The sequence below is a fragment of the Cyprinodon tularosa genome, unplaced genomic scaffold, assembly GCF_016077235.1.
Source record: "Cyprinodon tularosa strain WSP-4 unplaced genomic scaffold, ASM1607723v1 ctg1104, whole genome shotgun sequence".
NCBI classification, from domain to species: domain Eukaryota; kingdom Metazoa; phylum Chordata; class Actinopteri; order Cyprinodontiformes; family Cyprinodontidae; genus Cyprinodon; species Cyprinodon tularosa.
The window spans coordinates 200,064-218,917 of record NW_024037899.1 but is presented as its reverse complement, the minus strand read 5'-3'; the positions used below and the strand labels follow the sequence as shown (position 1 = coordinate 218,917).

Below are 18,854 nucleotides of genomic sequence, written 5' to 3'. Positions count from 1 at the left end.
CAGCTAACCTCAGCTAGAAGCCGAGGCTGGAAGGAGATGAAAACAAACATCAACCGGAAATGTTTGTTGAAGTTAGGCTAATTAGCAAGATGGTTAGCATTCGCTATAAAGATGGGACTTTTTAATGGTGAAAAATCTGATTTTATCTGGCGATTTTCTCATCATGGAATGTTTTTATTACAAATATGCTGGATTACTTTTTATCCATAGACTCTGACAGACAAATGGAATATAAACAATCTAAGATGGGTTTTATAATACTGCCTCAGGATCACTTGAAAGGTAGGAGGTCGAAGCTTGATTTAATATGCTGCCATATCTTTATTAATTGTGCTTTGGTGCTCATGGTGTCTATAAACTTAACTTGGTTGTTGAATTGTCGAGAATCTAAGCTTTCTAAGGATGTATAACATCTCTCTATTGGTAAAAGTGTTATTTTCAAGTGTACTACTGTGTATAATGGTGTATAATGTAAATATGCACAAAGGAGTGCCGGCGATCGGGTGGATGTTAAGAGGTAGGGGGGAAAATCTATATTTCAAATAGGCCATATCGCCTAAATGTTCTTTCCACACATATGCTAATGTGCAATGATCTTTTATTAGTAAACTATCTGACAGAGCAAAGATAGCAGAGCAACTCAAGCAAAATGTCAAATTAAAAATCAATATTAATATGGTTCAACCATCTGAACCATCTCCTTTATGCAGTCTATTGGAGTTTCTTTAGTTTGTTTGGTTAAATTTCTTTTTCTTCGTTTCTTCAGAGCATCTTTCTTTGGTTTGGTCAAATGTCTCTTGCAGTGAAATCAAGTATCCTATCCTTTCTTTTCACGTGTCCAGAATGGGATGCTGCATTTCCATGTAAGGGATCACCTCATACTCCGGTACAGCCTAGACTTAATAAAAACTGAATTCTTCTGGCACTGGGATTTTTGTTTTTACTGTTCTCACTTCATTTTATGGTTCAAACAATTATTACAGGAAGAAAAGAATATAGCACTCTGGCCATGCTGAATTGCTACTTTTTAGGGAAAAAAATGAGAAAGCTGCTCCAGATGGCTTTATCATTTAGGCCTGTTTTCCTCTTTCTTACTGCTTCTTTTACTACAATAGAACAGAGAAATTTAATTAGAAACTCATTTAAAATTTGCTCAGCGTCTGACATTCAGCTGGGGTCTGTCTCTTCCACGCAGAGGTGGAATTTAATAATTGTTTGTGGGGAAACAAATTTAGGCCAGAATGAAGTTCATATCTTCCGGTTGCTTGACAGGATCTCCTCAAACTCAAGGACAGAGTGTGGTGCTCTTATTTGAAGTTTCCTTTTTTAACCATCAATAAAAAGTCTTTCTGCTGTGTTTGTCTTTCAGACCGCCTGCAGGATTCTGTTGGGAAAGAGGAGGATTTCTCTGACCAGCAGCTCTGTGGACAGGAGAGGAAATCCAGTTTGGACCAAGAGGAACCAGAAGCTCTGCAGATAAAAGAAGAGCAGAAAGAACCAGAACATCCCTGGATAAAAGAGGAAACCATGGAGCTCCCAATAGGTGAGCAGGAAGAGCAGCTTGTTCTAAAGCAAGAATTTGAAGATACAAGACAGAAACCTTTTCCATGTTTGACATGTAGAGAAAACTTTCTTAAAAAAGAACATTTAATGGTTAACATGAGAACTCACACAGGTAAGACAATTTATGAATGTCTGTCCTGTAGAAAAATGTTCTCTAAGAAATCTAGACTTGATAGACACATTAGAATTCAAAGCCACCTACAAACCTCTTAAAATCATTATTTTGTGTTCCTTTGTCAGCATAATTTTCCATTTTGTTTTTATTAAAAAAAGATTGTCTCCACGGCCTCCTTCACTGACAGTGGTCATTTCATGACACTTGATCATCAACATGCAAGAACTAAAGACTGATTTATATTTTGAAACCAGGTCCTCTGTGTAGGTATTCTAGTAAACAAAAAGCCATCCCGCCCCCTCCGCAGACACTCCACTGCACCTCTCCCAAATTGTAACTGACCGCAGACAGTGCCGCTGACAGGAGGCCGACTTGTTTTGTTTTTATGACAGAAATGGCGGAAAACAACTAGTGAAGTTTGACCCGCTAGAAGAGCGAGGCGCGAGAGAATGCTGGGACCCTATTTCCACCTGGATCCCCGCTCTTTTTCGCCGTAATGTCCCTCCGTTGTCGGACTAAACCCGCCCCCACTTCCTCGTCATCTTGGCCGTATTTAGACCCACAGCGTATTGCACAGACCATGCTTCGTTATTGAGCATAAATCAAAAATGTCTGCCTCAAGCTCACTGCGACTCACTGCTGCAGGAGTATAACCAGCGCTTTAGGATGCCACAGCAGTCTAAGATCTCTAAAACGAAGACTCTCACGATCTAGAAGTAAAAATATCATGAAATTAGTGTATTTACCCTTAATATGAGTAGGTAAATGAGATGATTTGCCAATGGAATTATTCTTTTTACTCTTAAAATAAGATATTTAGATAAAATGCACTTGAAATAAGACAATGCAATTGTGTGTTTTCTTATTTTAAACGGACTGAGTCATCAAATAGGATGAGCTTGAGCTGCATGAATCTTTGTTGTGTGAATAACTAAAAGTTTGTCACAGGAATGTAGTGTGGATTAGTTTTTACTCTAGGCTTGAAAGTGAAGTAGAAATAAACCCGGGAGGGTAAAGGTTGAACTTTTGTTTTGATTGAAGTCAGCATTTCTTTTGCAGAATAATGTGATGGAAAATGTCATCTATGTTAACTTCACCCTGTTTTTCTTAAGATGTTCTGCATTACCCATGTTGTGTCTTCAGAAGAGGTGCATTATGTCTTTTTACCATCTTTTTAAATCTTCTCTACTTATTGTGTCTAAGGTGTCAGACAATCTAGCTCTGTACTGACGTCACTGAAGACAGAATGTTAGATAAAGAGTTGGATCGGACCAGAAAGGGATGGAGCTCTGACTTTCTGGACAGCACCTCCCTTTTCTTTTGGCCTTCTTTGATAAATGTGTGTGCTTATCGTCGTTTGGGGCTTATCCATAATGTCACAGTGGAGCTGGTGTCTTTCTCCAGCAGTGTCTGGGTAAAAGGCATGGCGAAACCTGGACAGTTCAGCAAAAAAAAATAAAAAATTGTTTTAAAATGTCTTTAATGGTTAAGAATCTGCAAGTAATCCATTTAGAGAGATTCTAAAGCTTTGATGATAAAAGTGGAGGTCCTAACCTTGCCAGATGGCGGAGAATTAACCAGTCTGTTTTAACCTGTTATTGTAATGTCAGAGCTGCATTGCATGCTGGGTGATGTATTTCTAGTCTGCTTATGTGTAGTTAGATAAAAACAAAGATAATTAAAGTGAATTGTCCTTTCTTTAGCCTACAATAGAAAGTCTTTTTGCTGTGTTTGTCTTTCAGACCGCCTGCAGAATTCTGTTGGAAAAGAGGAAGTTTCCTCTGACCAGCAGCTCTGTGGACAGGAGAGGAATTCCAGTTTGGGACAAGAGGAACCAGAAGCTCTGCAGATAAAAGAAGAGCAGCAATCGCCAGAACATCCCTGGACAAAAGAGGAAACCACAGAAGTCCCCATTAGTGAGCATGAAGAGCAGCTTGTTCTGAAACAGGAGACTGAAGAGAAACCTTTCCCATGTTCGACATGTGGAGAAAACTTTCTGAAAAAAGAACATTTAATGGTTCACATGAGAACTCACACAGGTCAGGAGATTTATAAATGTCGGTCCTGTGGAAACATTTTCACAAAGAAATCTAAACTTGATAGGCACATGAGAATTCACACAGGGGAGAAACCCTTTTCCTGTACGATTTGTAATAAGAATTTTACTCAAAAGAGTAATTTGACTTCTCACATGAGAACTCACACAGGTGAGAAACCTTTTGCCTGTAAGATTTGTAAGAAGAATTTTACTCAAAAGAGTAATTTGACTTTTCACATGAGAACTCACACAGGTGAGAAGATTTATGAATGTCTGTTCTGTGGAAAAATGTTCACAATGAAATCTAGTCTTGATAGACACATCAGACTTCACACAGGTGAGAAGCCTTTTTCTTGTACTGTTTGTAAAAACAATTTTACTGACAAGAGTAGTTTGACTTCTCACATGAGAATTCACAAAGATGAGAAGCCTTTTAAATGTCTGTTCTGTGGAAAAAGCTTCACTAAGAAATCTCATCTTGATTCACACATCAGAGTTCATACAGGTGAGAAGCCCTTTTCTTGTACCATTTGTAACAGGAGTTTTACTGTAAAAAGTAATTTAACAAAACACATGAGAACTCACACAGGTGAGAAGCTGTTCTCCTAAAGGATTTGTAACAAAGGTTTTAAACAAGAAGGTAATTAAGTGTTCAGATTACATTTATTCATACATGATGTGGAATGATTTATATTTAAAAAAATCCGTTTTACATAAGTCGCAGCAGTTAGACGCCGCAGGAATGAACAGTCGAGGCGTTTTTCATGTTTGACTGGTGATAAAATGTCCATCTAGAAACTCCTTCACCGCATTACAAACTCACAGGCATTAATGTACAGCTCTGTTTACATAGAAACTAGAACAGATACAGTGTTTTATTGTTAACCTGGTAAATATTCATGTCCTGGTTAAATATGGGGCTGTGAACATTTAATAGTTAATTATTTTGGACCTGAGTAAATTAGATTTAAACAGCCAAAAAATCATGTTGCCCTACCAATAAAAAAGAAGTTTATATTCACAATTTCTTACTTTAACTGTGATGAAGGGAATAAAAATAATAAAGTGCAACGACAACATCTTGGTTACAGATGAAGCAAGTTTGCTGTCCATACAACAAGCAATTGAGAAGTTCTAGATGTCTAAATTAAAACAAATCCAGACGGACCCCTACTGTGCCATTTTTGGCATGGTGTGACACAACTTTTTCTGAATGAACTTATTCAAATAAAAAAAGTTTTATTTTTTGGACTAAGAAACTTTTGGCTAAATGATAAGCTATCAGCTGGATATATTGGGGTTAAACTACGGGACATCAAAGAAATTAGTGTAGAGGCTGGAGTCTGTAGTTCAGGTAAATTGAAGTCCTAAAACAAATAAACGTGTTTGTTTAAAAAGATAAACAAGATGTTGTTGCTGTCATTTTTGCTGATCAGTTTAAACCTGCTTTAACTTGGTTAAAAGCCCTTTTCTTAATAATGTATTGAAGAAATCTGACACTCCTCTAGAAATGGGAAGTTTCTCCTTTAAAGACTTTTGAAAGTATAATTTTCCTTTGAACTAATTCTAATAGTTTTGTTCTTGATTCTGTAGATGTTCTATTTAACTGCTATGATTGAAAGAAACTACTGCCTATTTTATAAAACTGATTTTATGTACTATATTCTGCTGTGGATGTTTTTAAAGCTACAGTGTGTAATAATTACAGGGATATACAGTCAGAAATCTAATATATTATACATAACTATGTTATTTATCATCATCTACGAGCTCAGCCTCTTAACCTTAATATTTGTGTTGCCTTAGAATTCGTTATTTATAATTACATAGGAGCGGGTCTCGCAGCCATGGAGGCTGACATCTTTGCGCTACGGCAGCGCAGAGCCAACAAACTAGCGATTGCGAGATCGCCCATTACGCTCGAAAGTAACTACGGCAAGTTGAGAGAGATGAACTGAGACGGTACTGAAATCTATACCCTACACAGACTAATGAAATACTATCTGTAAAATTATCTATGTAAACAAACCACATCACTTGAGAAGGTAGGTGATGCGGACGTCGTGGAAGACATTTTGTCCCTTAACGCTCGCCGTACTGTTGGGGGGGAGAAGCGGTGGGGGGGGGGGGGGATGTTGATGTTGCTGTGGTCTGCAGTCTGGACGTTAGATGTTGCTGAAAATTACACACTGTAGCTTTAATTATTGTAATCACTTCTAAATTGATGAAAGAGCAACAATAAAAACCTCATGGATTGTAAATATTTAATTCTTTAAATGGTTTCATATAAATTAAAAACAATCATTTTCCATGTTTTCTCTGATACTTTCAGACAAATTAAAGCTCTAAAATAAATAATTTAAAGGCATTCACCTTCTGTCTTCTCCAGTCTTTCCTGTTGCTCCTCCTTCAGCATGAATCTTTTTAGCTTTTTAGAGCCTGACTGTTCAAATCTGGCCACTGGATAAATCCTCCTTTACTTGTTGGAGATCTTAGATTAGGAAATAATGTAGGTAGTATTCTGGCCCAGTTGGTTTGGCAATCAACTTATTGATGCGCATCACCGCCATCTACTGGAATGGAGTGTGGATCGGGATGTTATATATAAATTCTCCCACAAAACAAGAAATAAAATTATAATAAGTTAAAAAATCTTATATTCTTTTTATCAATTTTGTTTTCTTAAGGTAATTCGTTAAATAAAAAAACATTTAGAAGTAGAAAGTTAGTCCAAAATATCTTTTAAGTTTATTTAATTGCTTTTTATTTTCTTGTTATTGACTAAATAATTCCCTTCTCTCAATAGGATATTTAGAACAGACTAAGAAAACATTTTTTATTATAATTTCCTGTTGGATGTTTTCCCATTTTAAATAATGTACTATTTAACCTTGTATGATCAAAACATAATCTGGATATAATGGTTTCTATTTCTTCCTGTTCTCCTCATTGCACCAACTTTTCTTTGAATTCTGTAAAGCCACCTTCCAGTTTTATCCTCTTCCCGCTGCTTTTGCCATCTTTCCTTAACTCTTTGTTTGATAATAGATTTAATTTCTTCTTCACTAAATGGTATATCAATATAACCATTTTTTGTTGTTTGTTTTGCATATTTATCTGCCAACTCATTTCCTTTTACTCCTATATGTGACGGTATCCATGTAAAAATAACTTTTAAACCCATTGTCTAAATTCTATAAAATAAAAATGTAATCTCTAATAAAAGGTCTCGTCTACTATTACAATGATTAGTTTTATATTGAATATAATGATGAACTTGAATCAGAACATATTATCCTTCTTACAGCACAAACTTCCTCAATCCATCCTAAAGCCAAAATGATTCCCATCATCTCTCCTGCATAAACTGTCAATGGGCAAGAGGCGGGATACCCCCTGGACAGGTCGCCAGTCCATCGCAGGGCAACACAGAGACACACAAACAACCATTCACGCCATAAACTAGCACTCCATCAGTAATTATTTTACATTTTTTAATACTGAATATTGGAACAATGAATAACACCCCACTATTGCTATTGGAATTTTTTGAAGCATCTGTATAAATTTGGACATGCCCATAGTACTTATTGTCTAAATGAATTTGTACTGAAATTGGATCTATTAGGTTTTCTTTTTTCCCTTTCTCCAACAAAGTAAAACCAACAACAATATTAGGAATTCTAGATGGATGAACCGGTGAAAGAGGAACTGTTTGACTGATATTTGTATTAGCTAAATCAAAGTCATGTTTTCTATATTCCAACCAAACAAATTTAAAATCTTTTTTTTTTTTCCTTTTACCAACTAGGTTTTAAAATTTCATGACATGGATGATTTCCAATATGTCCCTTTAAATGACACCAATAAGAAGTCTTTAACTGTAATCTTCTGAACTGAAGTGGAAGCTCTCCCATTTCTACTAGTAAAGCTGATGTTGGAGGTGTTCATGACCTCAAGGCTTGATACTGAATATTATCCAATTTTTTGAATAGTGTATCGGATGCTGATCCAAAAGCTATACTACCATATTTAAATACATACCTTATTAAACCAGAATATATTGCCTTCATTGCTTTCCGCTCTGCACCCCAATCACTCCCCACCAAACACCAAAAACTCTCTTACACTTATCCACTACTTTTTGAAGATGAATTTTCCAAGTAAAGTTTTCATCTAACCATAATCTCAAACACTTCAATTCCTTTACTCTTTCTAATTCACGATTATATATTTGCAATTTTAAACTTTCAGACACTTTCGTCCTCGTACAAAAAATAAAATCTTTGTTTTGTTTACAGAAATTTGAAAACCCCGTTTAAAAGTCCAATCTTCTGTGATATTACTTGTTTCTTGTGTCTTTCTAACAATGAAATAAAAAAAATTCCCCCTTTTCCATATTGCTCCATCATCAGCAAATAAAGAAAACCCCAATTCACTCTCCAAATTGTCAAACGTATCATTAATCATAACAGAAAACAAAAGACTCACTATACTTCCCTGTGGTGTACCATTTTCAACAAAAAACCTTTCTGATGAATGTTGTCCTATTCTTACTTGTATAGATCTGTCTCTTAAAAAAAATCTTTTATCCAATAAAACATTGATCCACTAATTCCTATTTTTTTTTTAAATTTAATTAAAAACCTTCTTTCCATATTATATCCTAAGATTTCTCTCTATCAAAGAAAACAGCCACCACTCTCCTTATTCACTTGCCCTTTTCTAATTTCATGTTCTAAACAAAGAATAGGATCCATAGTGCTTCTACCTTTTCTAAATCCCCTTTGAAATGTTGATAAATCAATCTTTATTAATCATTCTCTCCATTATTTTACATATATGTGAAGTTAAAACAATCCGCCTATAACTTGCTGGATTTGAACGCTCTTTATCTGGCTTTAAGATTGGAAATATGATTGCCTCTTTCCATACCTTAGGAAAAAAAACACTTCCCATATGTTATTATAGAAATCCAATAAAGCCTTTTTGGATGCAGCATTAAGCCTATTAACCATAATATAAGTAATATTATCTTTTCCTGGAGATTAATATTTTGATTTCCTTAAAGCATTGTTTAATTCAAATAAAGAAAAAAAAGAACAATTTAATAAGTCATTACATCTTATATTTTCTTCTAGTAAATCAACATTTTCTTTGATTGTAGAAATTCTTCTCATTTTTTCTTCTGAATTTAAATTATTACTACTGTGAACTTTAACAAATGTTTTGACCAACATGTTTGCCTTCTCCTCCTCAGTCACAGCAATAACATTTCCATCTTTCAGAACTGGATAACCATATTCATTTCTAATTCCATTCATTCAGTTTATCATACCCCAAACTTTACAAGTTTTTGTTTCCCTACCTACCGAATTACAAAAGTTCACAAAAATAAACCTTTTTGGCATTTTTCACAGTTCTTTTAACAAGAGTTTGTGACCTTTTATATTTAAGAAAATTAAGATTTCTCTTTAACATCCTAAAAGCTTTTTTTCTAGATTTATTGCAACACCACATTCCTTTGTCCACCATGTTCTATTTTCTTCTTATATTTTCCTCTTTTCCTTTAGATTGTTTCATGTGCAGCACTTAAAATTGCTTCACAAATCGAAAAATTTAGTTTAACATCCAAATTTATATCAACCTTTTGAATTTCTTCATCACTTAGTATTTTATATTTTCCAAATCAACATTTCCAAATTTCCATCTTTCTATGCTTTCATTTTCCATTTTACGCATTTCTAAACCAATTTTAATCAGTATAGGATAATGATCACTTTTTTACATTTGAAATTCCATTTCAGTACATACTAAAAAGGAATACTGGAATCCTGGAAAATTATACCAGGCAGGTTTAAGTGTGGATTTTTTTACTGAAAGCCGGCGGGCAAAGTTTGCAGAGAAATGTAAGATTGTTGCCATCATCCTCACCCACCACCTGGTCATAAAACTGTTTTAAGTGATCGTACTGCTGCTTTGTCGCCTCCATGCTGCTATGGCTTCCACGCTGCATTTTGTTCTGATGACGCACGCGGCTGTAGGCTACGACACTGATAGCTGGTGTTGCCAGATTGGGTGTTTTCCCCTCTATATATTAAGGCCTGTTTACGGTGTGATTTAGCCGGGGTTTCGCCTGGAGGGCACTATAGAAATTTGGCAACCTATTGAACGAAGTTGAACTGAGAGAGCGTGCCGTTCACAGACACCAGAATGAACGAGTTCACAATAACGTTCATCAGGCAGTAATGCAGTACGTTCAGTTCACGTTCGCCCAAAATATAAAACGAGTTCATGAACTTTCGTTCAATGAACGCGTTCAGGCACAAAACTGATAAGAAGGACTATAAAACAGGAGTAAAAAATAGAGTTTATTCCAGATCAGGTCGTTACAGGAGAAAAATGCTTGGAGCTTGCACAGCTGTGGGCTCAAAAATCACGTCCGCGAGCGTTCGGCAGATTGAGCCCCGAACAAGGTCATCTTCTCCTTCTTATAGCTCATGAGTCTATGTGTTGCATCAGGTGGATGCTTAGTTGTCTGTATAAGAAACTGACACGCCATCCATGCCCAAGGATTACAGATAGCTCTCCTCTATCAGTCCGGCTCCAAGATGTGCGCATATCCTGTGTATTTTTAAAAACACAAAGGCTGCCCTGATTAGATGACCTCTGTACACACAGTGACATCCACAATGTGAAGGAAGGCCATCTACTCTCTCTAATCTGGCTACCAAAGTAACAATGCACATGATGTATAAAGAATAAATCTAACTGCCTTTTCTGCTTTTTTTTTTTTTTTTACGCTACTCTCTTCCAATCTTCTTCGTTTTCATTATTTCCTCTTCCATCCCATAAGAATTGTTTCCTGCTTCCTCGCTACTCACGGCCCAGGATATTTCTCTACAAGCGACTTAGAAACATGCGCCATGCAGCAAGCCCCTCCTCATGATGTCAGAATTCCTTCTTTCATTTTCTTGTCTGTGGGATATTAAGCTCTGAGCACTGACTAACAGCAAGGTAGGAAAACCTGTCTTACTCTTTGCATGCAGTTTACTGCCAACTGAGCTACAGCTTATAAAAAAGAACGGCCATTTACAACAGTATTTCCTCACAACCCTGTCCTCACTGACCACTTTTTAATAACCTTCAAGATTACTTTAACAAAGTTATTCTCACACAAAAGAAGGTTTCACTTTAGCAGATCATTATAAGATAATTATGTTAAAAATTTTAAACAATCTGTTTCATTTTCTCCTCTGTATCGCTGAGCAGTGCTGCAGAGGGAAAAGTTTAGTTTACTGCCCTTCACAGGTTCACGGTTTTATTGAGGGGGTTGCTAGTTCTCTTTGTACTGCCTTAAAGCAGGGGCGGATCTAGAAAAATATTTATGGGGTGGTGAGAGGGGGCAGGAATTTTTTGAGGGGTGGCAACATATGGCATTTGTTTACACTGAATTTAATCACAGTTATCACAGTTTGGTGAGAATAGTATGTACAGTAAGTGTTTCATGTGAAACAGTTCATATTAGAAATACATTGTACAATTTGATCTCTCATAGGAGATAGAAGAATGATTACATTACTTCTAAAGGGGCATTATCACAGGAAAGGTATTAAGGTAAGACACAGGTGCTGAGTCGCAGATGTGTGAGATTGACTGTCAGAGAGGCAGCTTTGCAGCATTTGCACAAGAAGAAACTATAGAAAGAAAAACTAACCCATCAGAGATCTATGGACTGAGCTGGACTAAAGTGAGCAGAACTACACAGCAGAAATAAATGGGTCAAGGCACCCAAACTACTACTGGACACCCATGTATTGTTTACTCTGAACACACATTTACCGCATTTGTTCCTCAGTAACTTAACATACAGCAGTTAAGGCAACATGAAAGAGACATTTCATGCATGTAAATATGCTGTAGATAGAGCTGCTGTATCAACAAATCAACAAAAAGGCAGGTACTGTATGTTACATCAAAATCTCCACAAATCTGAAAAGAAGCAACATAAAAAATTTTTTTGCTTCCAATCTGTAAAAGTCCAAAACATTTTGTGAATAGGTTCATACAGGTCAATTCTGGATAGTTTCATACTATATATACAAAAAAGAAACAACACTGCTTCATATTAAGCAGGATTCACACCAGTATCACAGTTTTAACTTTACCTTTAACCCTTTTGGTTTTATTAAAGGAAATATCAGATTTTCTCAGGTGCCAAAACAAAATGTAGCAGCTCTCTAAAGGCTCACCAGAGAGCAGAACAGAAAGTTAACATGACTATAACAGCTGAATGCAGTGATTTCCATGTAGCTCAGCAAAACGCTTCACTAATTTATTTAGATCCAATGCCTTTGTGCATTTTGATTTGAGTTCAACCAAACTTGATCGTCTCTTTTCTGTCATAGTTGACCGCAAATATGTCTTTATGAGCCTGAGACGTCAGGCCTAAATAACATCATAGTTAGAGAAATAACGTTCTGCAACCTGATTTTTATCATCTTAAAATCAGCATTGCAGCTATGCTAGCAACATTGAGCTTTCATTATGATTTAATTTCTCGATAGATAGTTACCGTATTTTCACGACTATAAGGCGCATATAAACGACTTTTTTTCCCCTCAAAATGTGCGGCGCGCCCTTTGGTGCGGTGCGCCCTATGTGTGTTGTTACTGCGGACTTTTGATGAAAGAGTGGCTGAGGGAGGTGAATGTAAGGAGACCAGGGGATTTTTTTCCACTCATCACCATCGCTGTTAATATGTGACTCCATGCGTGCCCATCTCACAGCTGATGAGAAAAACACGGTGAAACAAATGAACGCAGTGCTTGCTGTTATTCAACCGCTCGACATCGGTGTGAACTGGATGCAGCAGGTGCAGCAGAAGCAGCGAGTTTACATGCAAAGTCAATGGTTGACGCGCGTATAGGTGCAGCAAAAGGTCCCGCAGCGCGTTTTGAGCAGCAGGTGCAGCGCGTCGGGAGCGTTTAAGCATCTGACGTGCTTGACGCGCCGCCAACGCTGGATGGAAAAATTGAAGTTTTGCTGCTGGACGCGCTGCATCAACCAATCAGAGAAGCTGATCTGGGAGCTGACAGCGAGACAGACACAGCACTGATGATTCAGAGCGCTGTGATCGCTCCTCTGAAACAGTTTATTGACGCCTAAATAAACTTAAACTGCCGACAGAATATGTTCGCTTTTATTATCCAGTTTTCAGGTGGATTTTCCCACTTAAAAACATATTAAAACTACTTTATTGCCACTGATCACAGCAAATATAGCAGCAAGGCAAAGAAAGGAACGCCACCGTTTGCGGATGGATTGTAGATGCTTGGACTAACGTGTCTGCTGGCACTGTTGTCTGAGCTGTCGCAAAACCCGGCATCATTTCCGAGGAGCCACCCGGCACGGAAAGTGACTGACAGCGAAGATGGGGAAATTGGCATGTCTGATTTAGCGCAGCTGTTTAATTCAGAAACAGAGGATGATGACTTTGATGGGTTTGATTAATACTTTGTAATAAATACATGAATAAAGCACAATCATACTCAGTTTTGCTCCCGCTCTATTTTTCTACCTGAAAACTTAATTCAACAGCAGCCTCTGGGCCGAGTCCCCTCCGGGTTCACCACGGCGGCTGGTAGGTGTTTTTTCATCTAAATAATCTAAAGGATTATAAAAGGATAACAGGATAATAAAAGCGAACATATTCTGTCAGCAGGTTATAGGATTTTAAGTTAATTTATGCGTCAATAAACTGTTTCAGAGGAGTGATCACAGCCCTGTGTCATCAGCGATGTGTCTGTCTCACGGCCAGCTCCCAGGTTTGAATAATACTTTGTAATAAATACACCTTGCGGCTATATTTGCTGTGATCAGTGGGAATAAAGTAGTTTTAATATGTTTTTAAGTGAGAAAATCCACCTGAAAAGTTAATCATTGCAGTCAGTTCATCCAGATTATCATCCATTCTAATATTATTTCTGTCTCAGACCCCCACATACCAGCGTTGCGCCGACAGTAGGAATCCCTTCAACAGCAGCCTTTGGCCGGCCGCGAGGAGGCAGGCAGCAGGATAATAAAAGCGAACATATTCTGCCGGCAGATTACTGCATTTTAAGTTAATTTATGCGTCAATAAACTGTTTCAGAGAAGTGATCACAGCGCTGTGTCATCTGCGATGTGTCTGTCTCACGGCCAGCTCCCAGGTTTGATTAATACTTTGTAATAAATACATGAATAAAGCACAGTCATACTCAGTTTTGGTCCCGCTCTATTTTTAAATACGCAGTAGAGGTATTTAAAGGTAGTAGAGGACATGTACCTGTATATAAAAAATGCGCCCTATAGTCTGGTGCGCCTTATGTGTGTGTTAAATACAGAAATGGCACACATAACTGAGACTGCGCCTTTTAGTACGGTGCGCCTTATGGTCGTGAAAGTAGCATTTGCCACCCTATGCCACCCCAGTAGATTTGCCTACGCTTAAAGAACATAGACCCTTTGAAAAAGAAAAAGTTCAAAAACGGAAAGGTGGCTCCCTGGTGTAATGCAGAGCTGTGTATTTTGAAGCAAAAGGCTAGGAAACTGGAGAGAAAATGGCGCTCTACATGCCTGAGGAATGTTACCTAGTCTCTGAAATAGTTTACTGCTGTAAGCATGAATGACCCTTTGTAAAGCTAAAGCAGCATATTTCTTATAATTAAAACAGTAGAATAAGATAAATCCAGCCATAGCTCTGTTGAACCGTCCATGTGATGATAGCTGTCACTCAATCTATTTAGCTGTTGCCTTGGAAACATCATAAAGTCATTTACTCTAAATGAAAGTTGTATTTACAGCTTATTGCTAGGTTCAGGGGCGGATTTAGGAATTTTGGGCCCTAGGCAAAGACATGCATGGGCCTTCTGAATTGAAAAGACAACACATAAAACAGGCCCAATAAACAGATAAAGAATTTTATCTTAAATTTTGTAATTTATAAATAAGTGTTTTTTTAACTAAAAGTGCTAGAGGGGTCTGAAAAGTCACTAAATAAAGCGACAAAGGCGCATAGGGAAAAGCTGGCAAAACCGTTTGTTTTCAGTGGGTTTGCTGCTGACTGGACCTTTCTGCACATGCCCAGAAAATGGACTGATCCAATGTGGTGGACACTAAGGGGGGACATTAATATCAAAAGCATTTATATGCCATTTTAGAGAAAAGATTATCAAAAACATAATCAATATGCACAAATGAGTAATACCTGTATTAACCATACATGTAAAAGAAGGTTTATGGGGCCCCCAGGAACTTGGGGCCATATAGCCAACAGGCTAGTTTAGCCTAATGGTAAATCCGCCCCTAAATATAAAGAAATGTGCTAGACACACTCCAGATAAAGAAAAGGATAAATTAACAACACTAATTCTAATAAAAAAAAGAAAAAATATAAATAAAAACATACAAAATTATGATTTGCTAGATTGTAATATTGACTATGAATTGTGATTTAAAAAGAAAATAATGATCAGTTCAGTCCCAGACACATTAGAGCACCTTGCTCATGAACATTAAGTGAGTAGAAATCTGACTGAACATTTTAGTTTAGGAGCTCCATCGTGTTGGTTTACCTGTTTTTTTTGTTTGTTTGTGTATGGTTAATATTTCTATTCAAAATTAATGGCACAATTTTCATTGAATTTTTACCATTTTACTGGCAGCAGATTTTTTTTCATCTTTAATAGGAGAGTGTGTATACTTTTTACATAATTTTTTTAAGACCAAGTACATATAGTTTTTAGACTTTTCTATATTTAATGTTTTTGTTTTACTTTTTTCAATTTAAAAAGCACATACAATATAAAAAAAACATCCATATTTTAGGGGTGCAATTATTCAATTTAAGGGTACCTCAGCACCCTTTAAATGTGTATAAACACGCCTGGCTGTCATATCCTCCCAGGTTATGGGCTTCCTGAGGCTCCACAGCTTATTCAGAGCAGCGATCACTCTGTTTGGAGGGGTTTGTGGAAAAGGCATCCCCGATCTTCAATATTTGTTCCGGGCATTGGACGTTTGATTCTCCACCACATGCAGCTTCTCCACGTTTTAGTTGAAAGAGATTTTGTGTGGCATTCAGGGGGACTGGGGCTGCTGTGTCCAGATGTGTTTCTTCACCAGTAGCCGTTCATCAGAGGCTTTTAGAAGTGTAGGTTCGCCACCCGCGCTTTCAAATACTGCTCTGGATGGCAGGAGACTGTGGTCCATCAGGACCAAAACATCACACCAAAAGAACAGTTTCTTCCCATCCCCTACCAGCCTTATCAATGAGGCCCAGAGACGCTGACATTGCCTCTCTCCATCTTCTGTTCAGGACATAGAAGCTACAACAATGTAGCAACTCCAGACCTCCTGTGTAACACTAACGTACAGTCTACTGTGTATAAAGTACATAGCTGCAGTTTATACTATATATTGCAAACAATATTTTATGTTTTATATTGGATATAGCTATAGATTCTGGATTCTGTATATATATCTAATTTATTTGCACCATCAACACCAAGTCAAATTCCTTGTAAGTGCAAACCTACTTGGCAATAAAGCTGATTCTAATTTCCAAATATTTTGTTCCACATATAATTTGGATATTATTGTAAACCATTGTAAAAAAGCAAGGCAAGTTTATTTGTATGAAACATTTCAGTAACAAGACAACTCAAAGTCCTATACATGGACAGAACATAACAGGAAAACACAGGGAAAAAAACAATGCAGTGGCATAGTAGAGGAAAAAAGAAAACACTAAACATTAAAGGGTCAAGAGGTTGCTGCAGCTGATCATGTATTCTAGAGCTCAGCCATTCAGTGAATGATTAATGCAAAAAATTTTAAAGTCTGTTGTCTTAGACACAAGGAGACGACATTTTAAAACAGAACAATGTGCTCCATTTGATGAATAACTGCAGCGGTCTGATCAAATTTTTATTTTGCCCTTTTAAGATACTGTTACAGAAATCAATTCTACTAAATTCTACTGAAAACGATCCTTGTAATATGTTGAAATATCTACTGGAGGTAGAAAGGAGTATGATAATAACAATATTGTAGTTTTGGAGATGCAGTCCAGCAGTTATGCATTTTTCTTCAATCATGACATTTACCTATCAGTAACCGATTTCATGTTTTAAAGTTCTCCTGCAGAGTGGATACTGTGAGGGATATGGGTTCTTATAAAACTAGTTGTGAATAACCAGAAAATAGCCTTTTGTCATTTATTGAAATCTGTGAACTTTACAAAGTTAAAGCTATTTTTTTTTTTTTCAAAACAGAGTTTGCTGCTTCTGCTCTATTAAAGGTTCAGTTCTTAGGTCAGCTAATAATTTGAATGATGTCACAGACAGCTACTGTATTGCTGAGGATGACATTAACAAAATAAAAAACTAACTGGATCTAAATGAGTGAAAGGTGTCATTAGTCTGATGTCCCATCCTGCTTATTACAGTTTTTTTTCTCATGGCTTAATCAAATATTTTTGTAACTATTGCCTATTTATTCAAAACTCTACACACCAATAATAAGACCTTTCACCAAATCAGCAAAACATTCTAGTTCTCTTGCAAAAGCAAACAAACCTTGCTTACAGTTTTTTTCTGAATGTTTAAACCCAAGCCGTGATTTTTGTAGCACAATTTCTAAATCTATTCATTCAATGAAATTCAAATCAGTTTTTTTATATAGCACCAATTTACAACACTTCATCTCAAGGCACTTTACAGTTCACCAGTGTTGTGGTTCCAGTTTGTGGGGTTAGTTTGTTTTCTTTTTCAGTTCCACAGTTCGTCCACCAGATGGTGCCATCTGGTTACTCTGTCTTGGAGGGCTTGCCTACGCGTCTCAACTACCTACACCTGCAAGGAATCATTTATCACCTAATATGAGCAGCTGACAGTCATCACCTCTATGCCAGAGTGTTTGCCTTTTTTGGGTACTCTAGCACTCAGAGCTTTGCTGAGTAATTCTCTAACTTTTTCAAGTTTATTCATGCTCTTACCTTTTGTTTCTTGTAAATCTTTGGCAGGAAGTCTTCAGATCCTCTGGGATTTTTCGAGTCCTTTCAGCCTTGGAGGAAAACATCTCGAGATGCCAAGGGTTCCAAGACTCCTCTCTTCTGAACTCATCATAGTCTCCTGTTGACCTGTCCGCCCAGGGCCGGTTCTAGCCCTTTGGTTGCCCTAGGCGAGATTGAGTTTTGCGCCCCCCCCCCCCCACTTTTGCCGTGCGAAATACCAGTACTGTTTTCAGCATCTGTTTAGTGCTTCATTGAGTTGTGTTTACAGTTCCACAAAGAGTGCTGTGCGGTGAATTGTGCCTACAGGTGCTGGTCATAAAATTAGAATATCATGAAAAAGTAGATTGATTTCAGTAATTCCATTTAAAAAGTGAAACTTGTATATTATATTCATACATTACATACAAACTCATATTTCAGATGTTTATTTTGTTTAATTTTGATGATTACAAATGACAACAAATGAAAATCTCAAATTCATCATATCAGAAAATTAGAATATTACTGAAGACCAATAAAAACAAAGGATTTATAGAAATGTTGGCCAACTGAAAAGTATGAACATGAAAAGTATGAGCATGTACAGCATTCAGTATTTAGTTGGGCCTCCTTTGGCCTGTATTACTGCAGCAATGCGGCGTGGCATGGAGTCGATCAGTCTGTGGCACTGCTCAGGTGTTATGATAGCCCAGGTTGCTCTAATAGTGGCTTTTAGCTCTTCTGAATTGTTGGGTCTGGTGTATTGCATCTTCTTCTTCACAATACCCCATAGATTTTCTATGGGGTCAAGGTCAGGAGAGTTTGCTGGCCAATTAAGAACAGGGATACCATGGTCCTTCAACCAGGTACTGGTAGCTTTGGCACTGTGTGCAGGTGCCAAGTCCTGTTGGAAAATGAAATCTGCATCTCCAAAAAGTTGGTCAGCTGCAGGAAGCATGAAGTGCTCTAAAACTTCCTGGTATGTGGCTGCGTTGACCCTGGACCTCAGAAAACACAATGGACCAACACCAGCAGATGACATGGCACCCCAAACCATCACTGACTGTGGAAACTTTACACTGGACTTCAAGCAACGTGGATGA

General features: G+C 37.3%; 1 protein-coding gene across 2 annotated transcripts; it reads left to right on the top strand.

Moving 5' to 3' along the window:
• Positions 1-1,487: 1,487 nt before the first annotated feature.
• LOC119791721 (gastrula zinc finger protein XlCGF8.2DB-like) lies at positions 1,488-4,410 on the top strand. Of its 2 annotated transcripts, none has more exons than XM_038298001.1 (2): positions 1,488-1,543; positions 3,421-4,410. In XM_038298001.1, the coding sequence occupies exons 1-2, from the start codon at positions 1,528-1,530 to the stop codon at positions 4,323-4,325; spliced, it is 921 nt and encodes a 306-aa protein (XP_038153929.1). In that variant the 5' UTR covers positions 1,488-1,527; the 3' UTR covers positions 4,326-4,410. The 2 variants fall into 2 exon arrangements, with proteins under 2 accessions (XP_038153929.1, XP_038153921.1); XM_038297993.1 differs by having other exon boundaries at positions 1,543-1,675.
• The last annotated feature ends 14,444 nt before the right edge of the window (positions 4,411-18,854 follow it).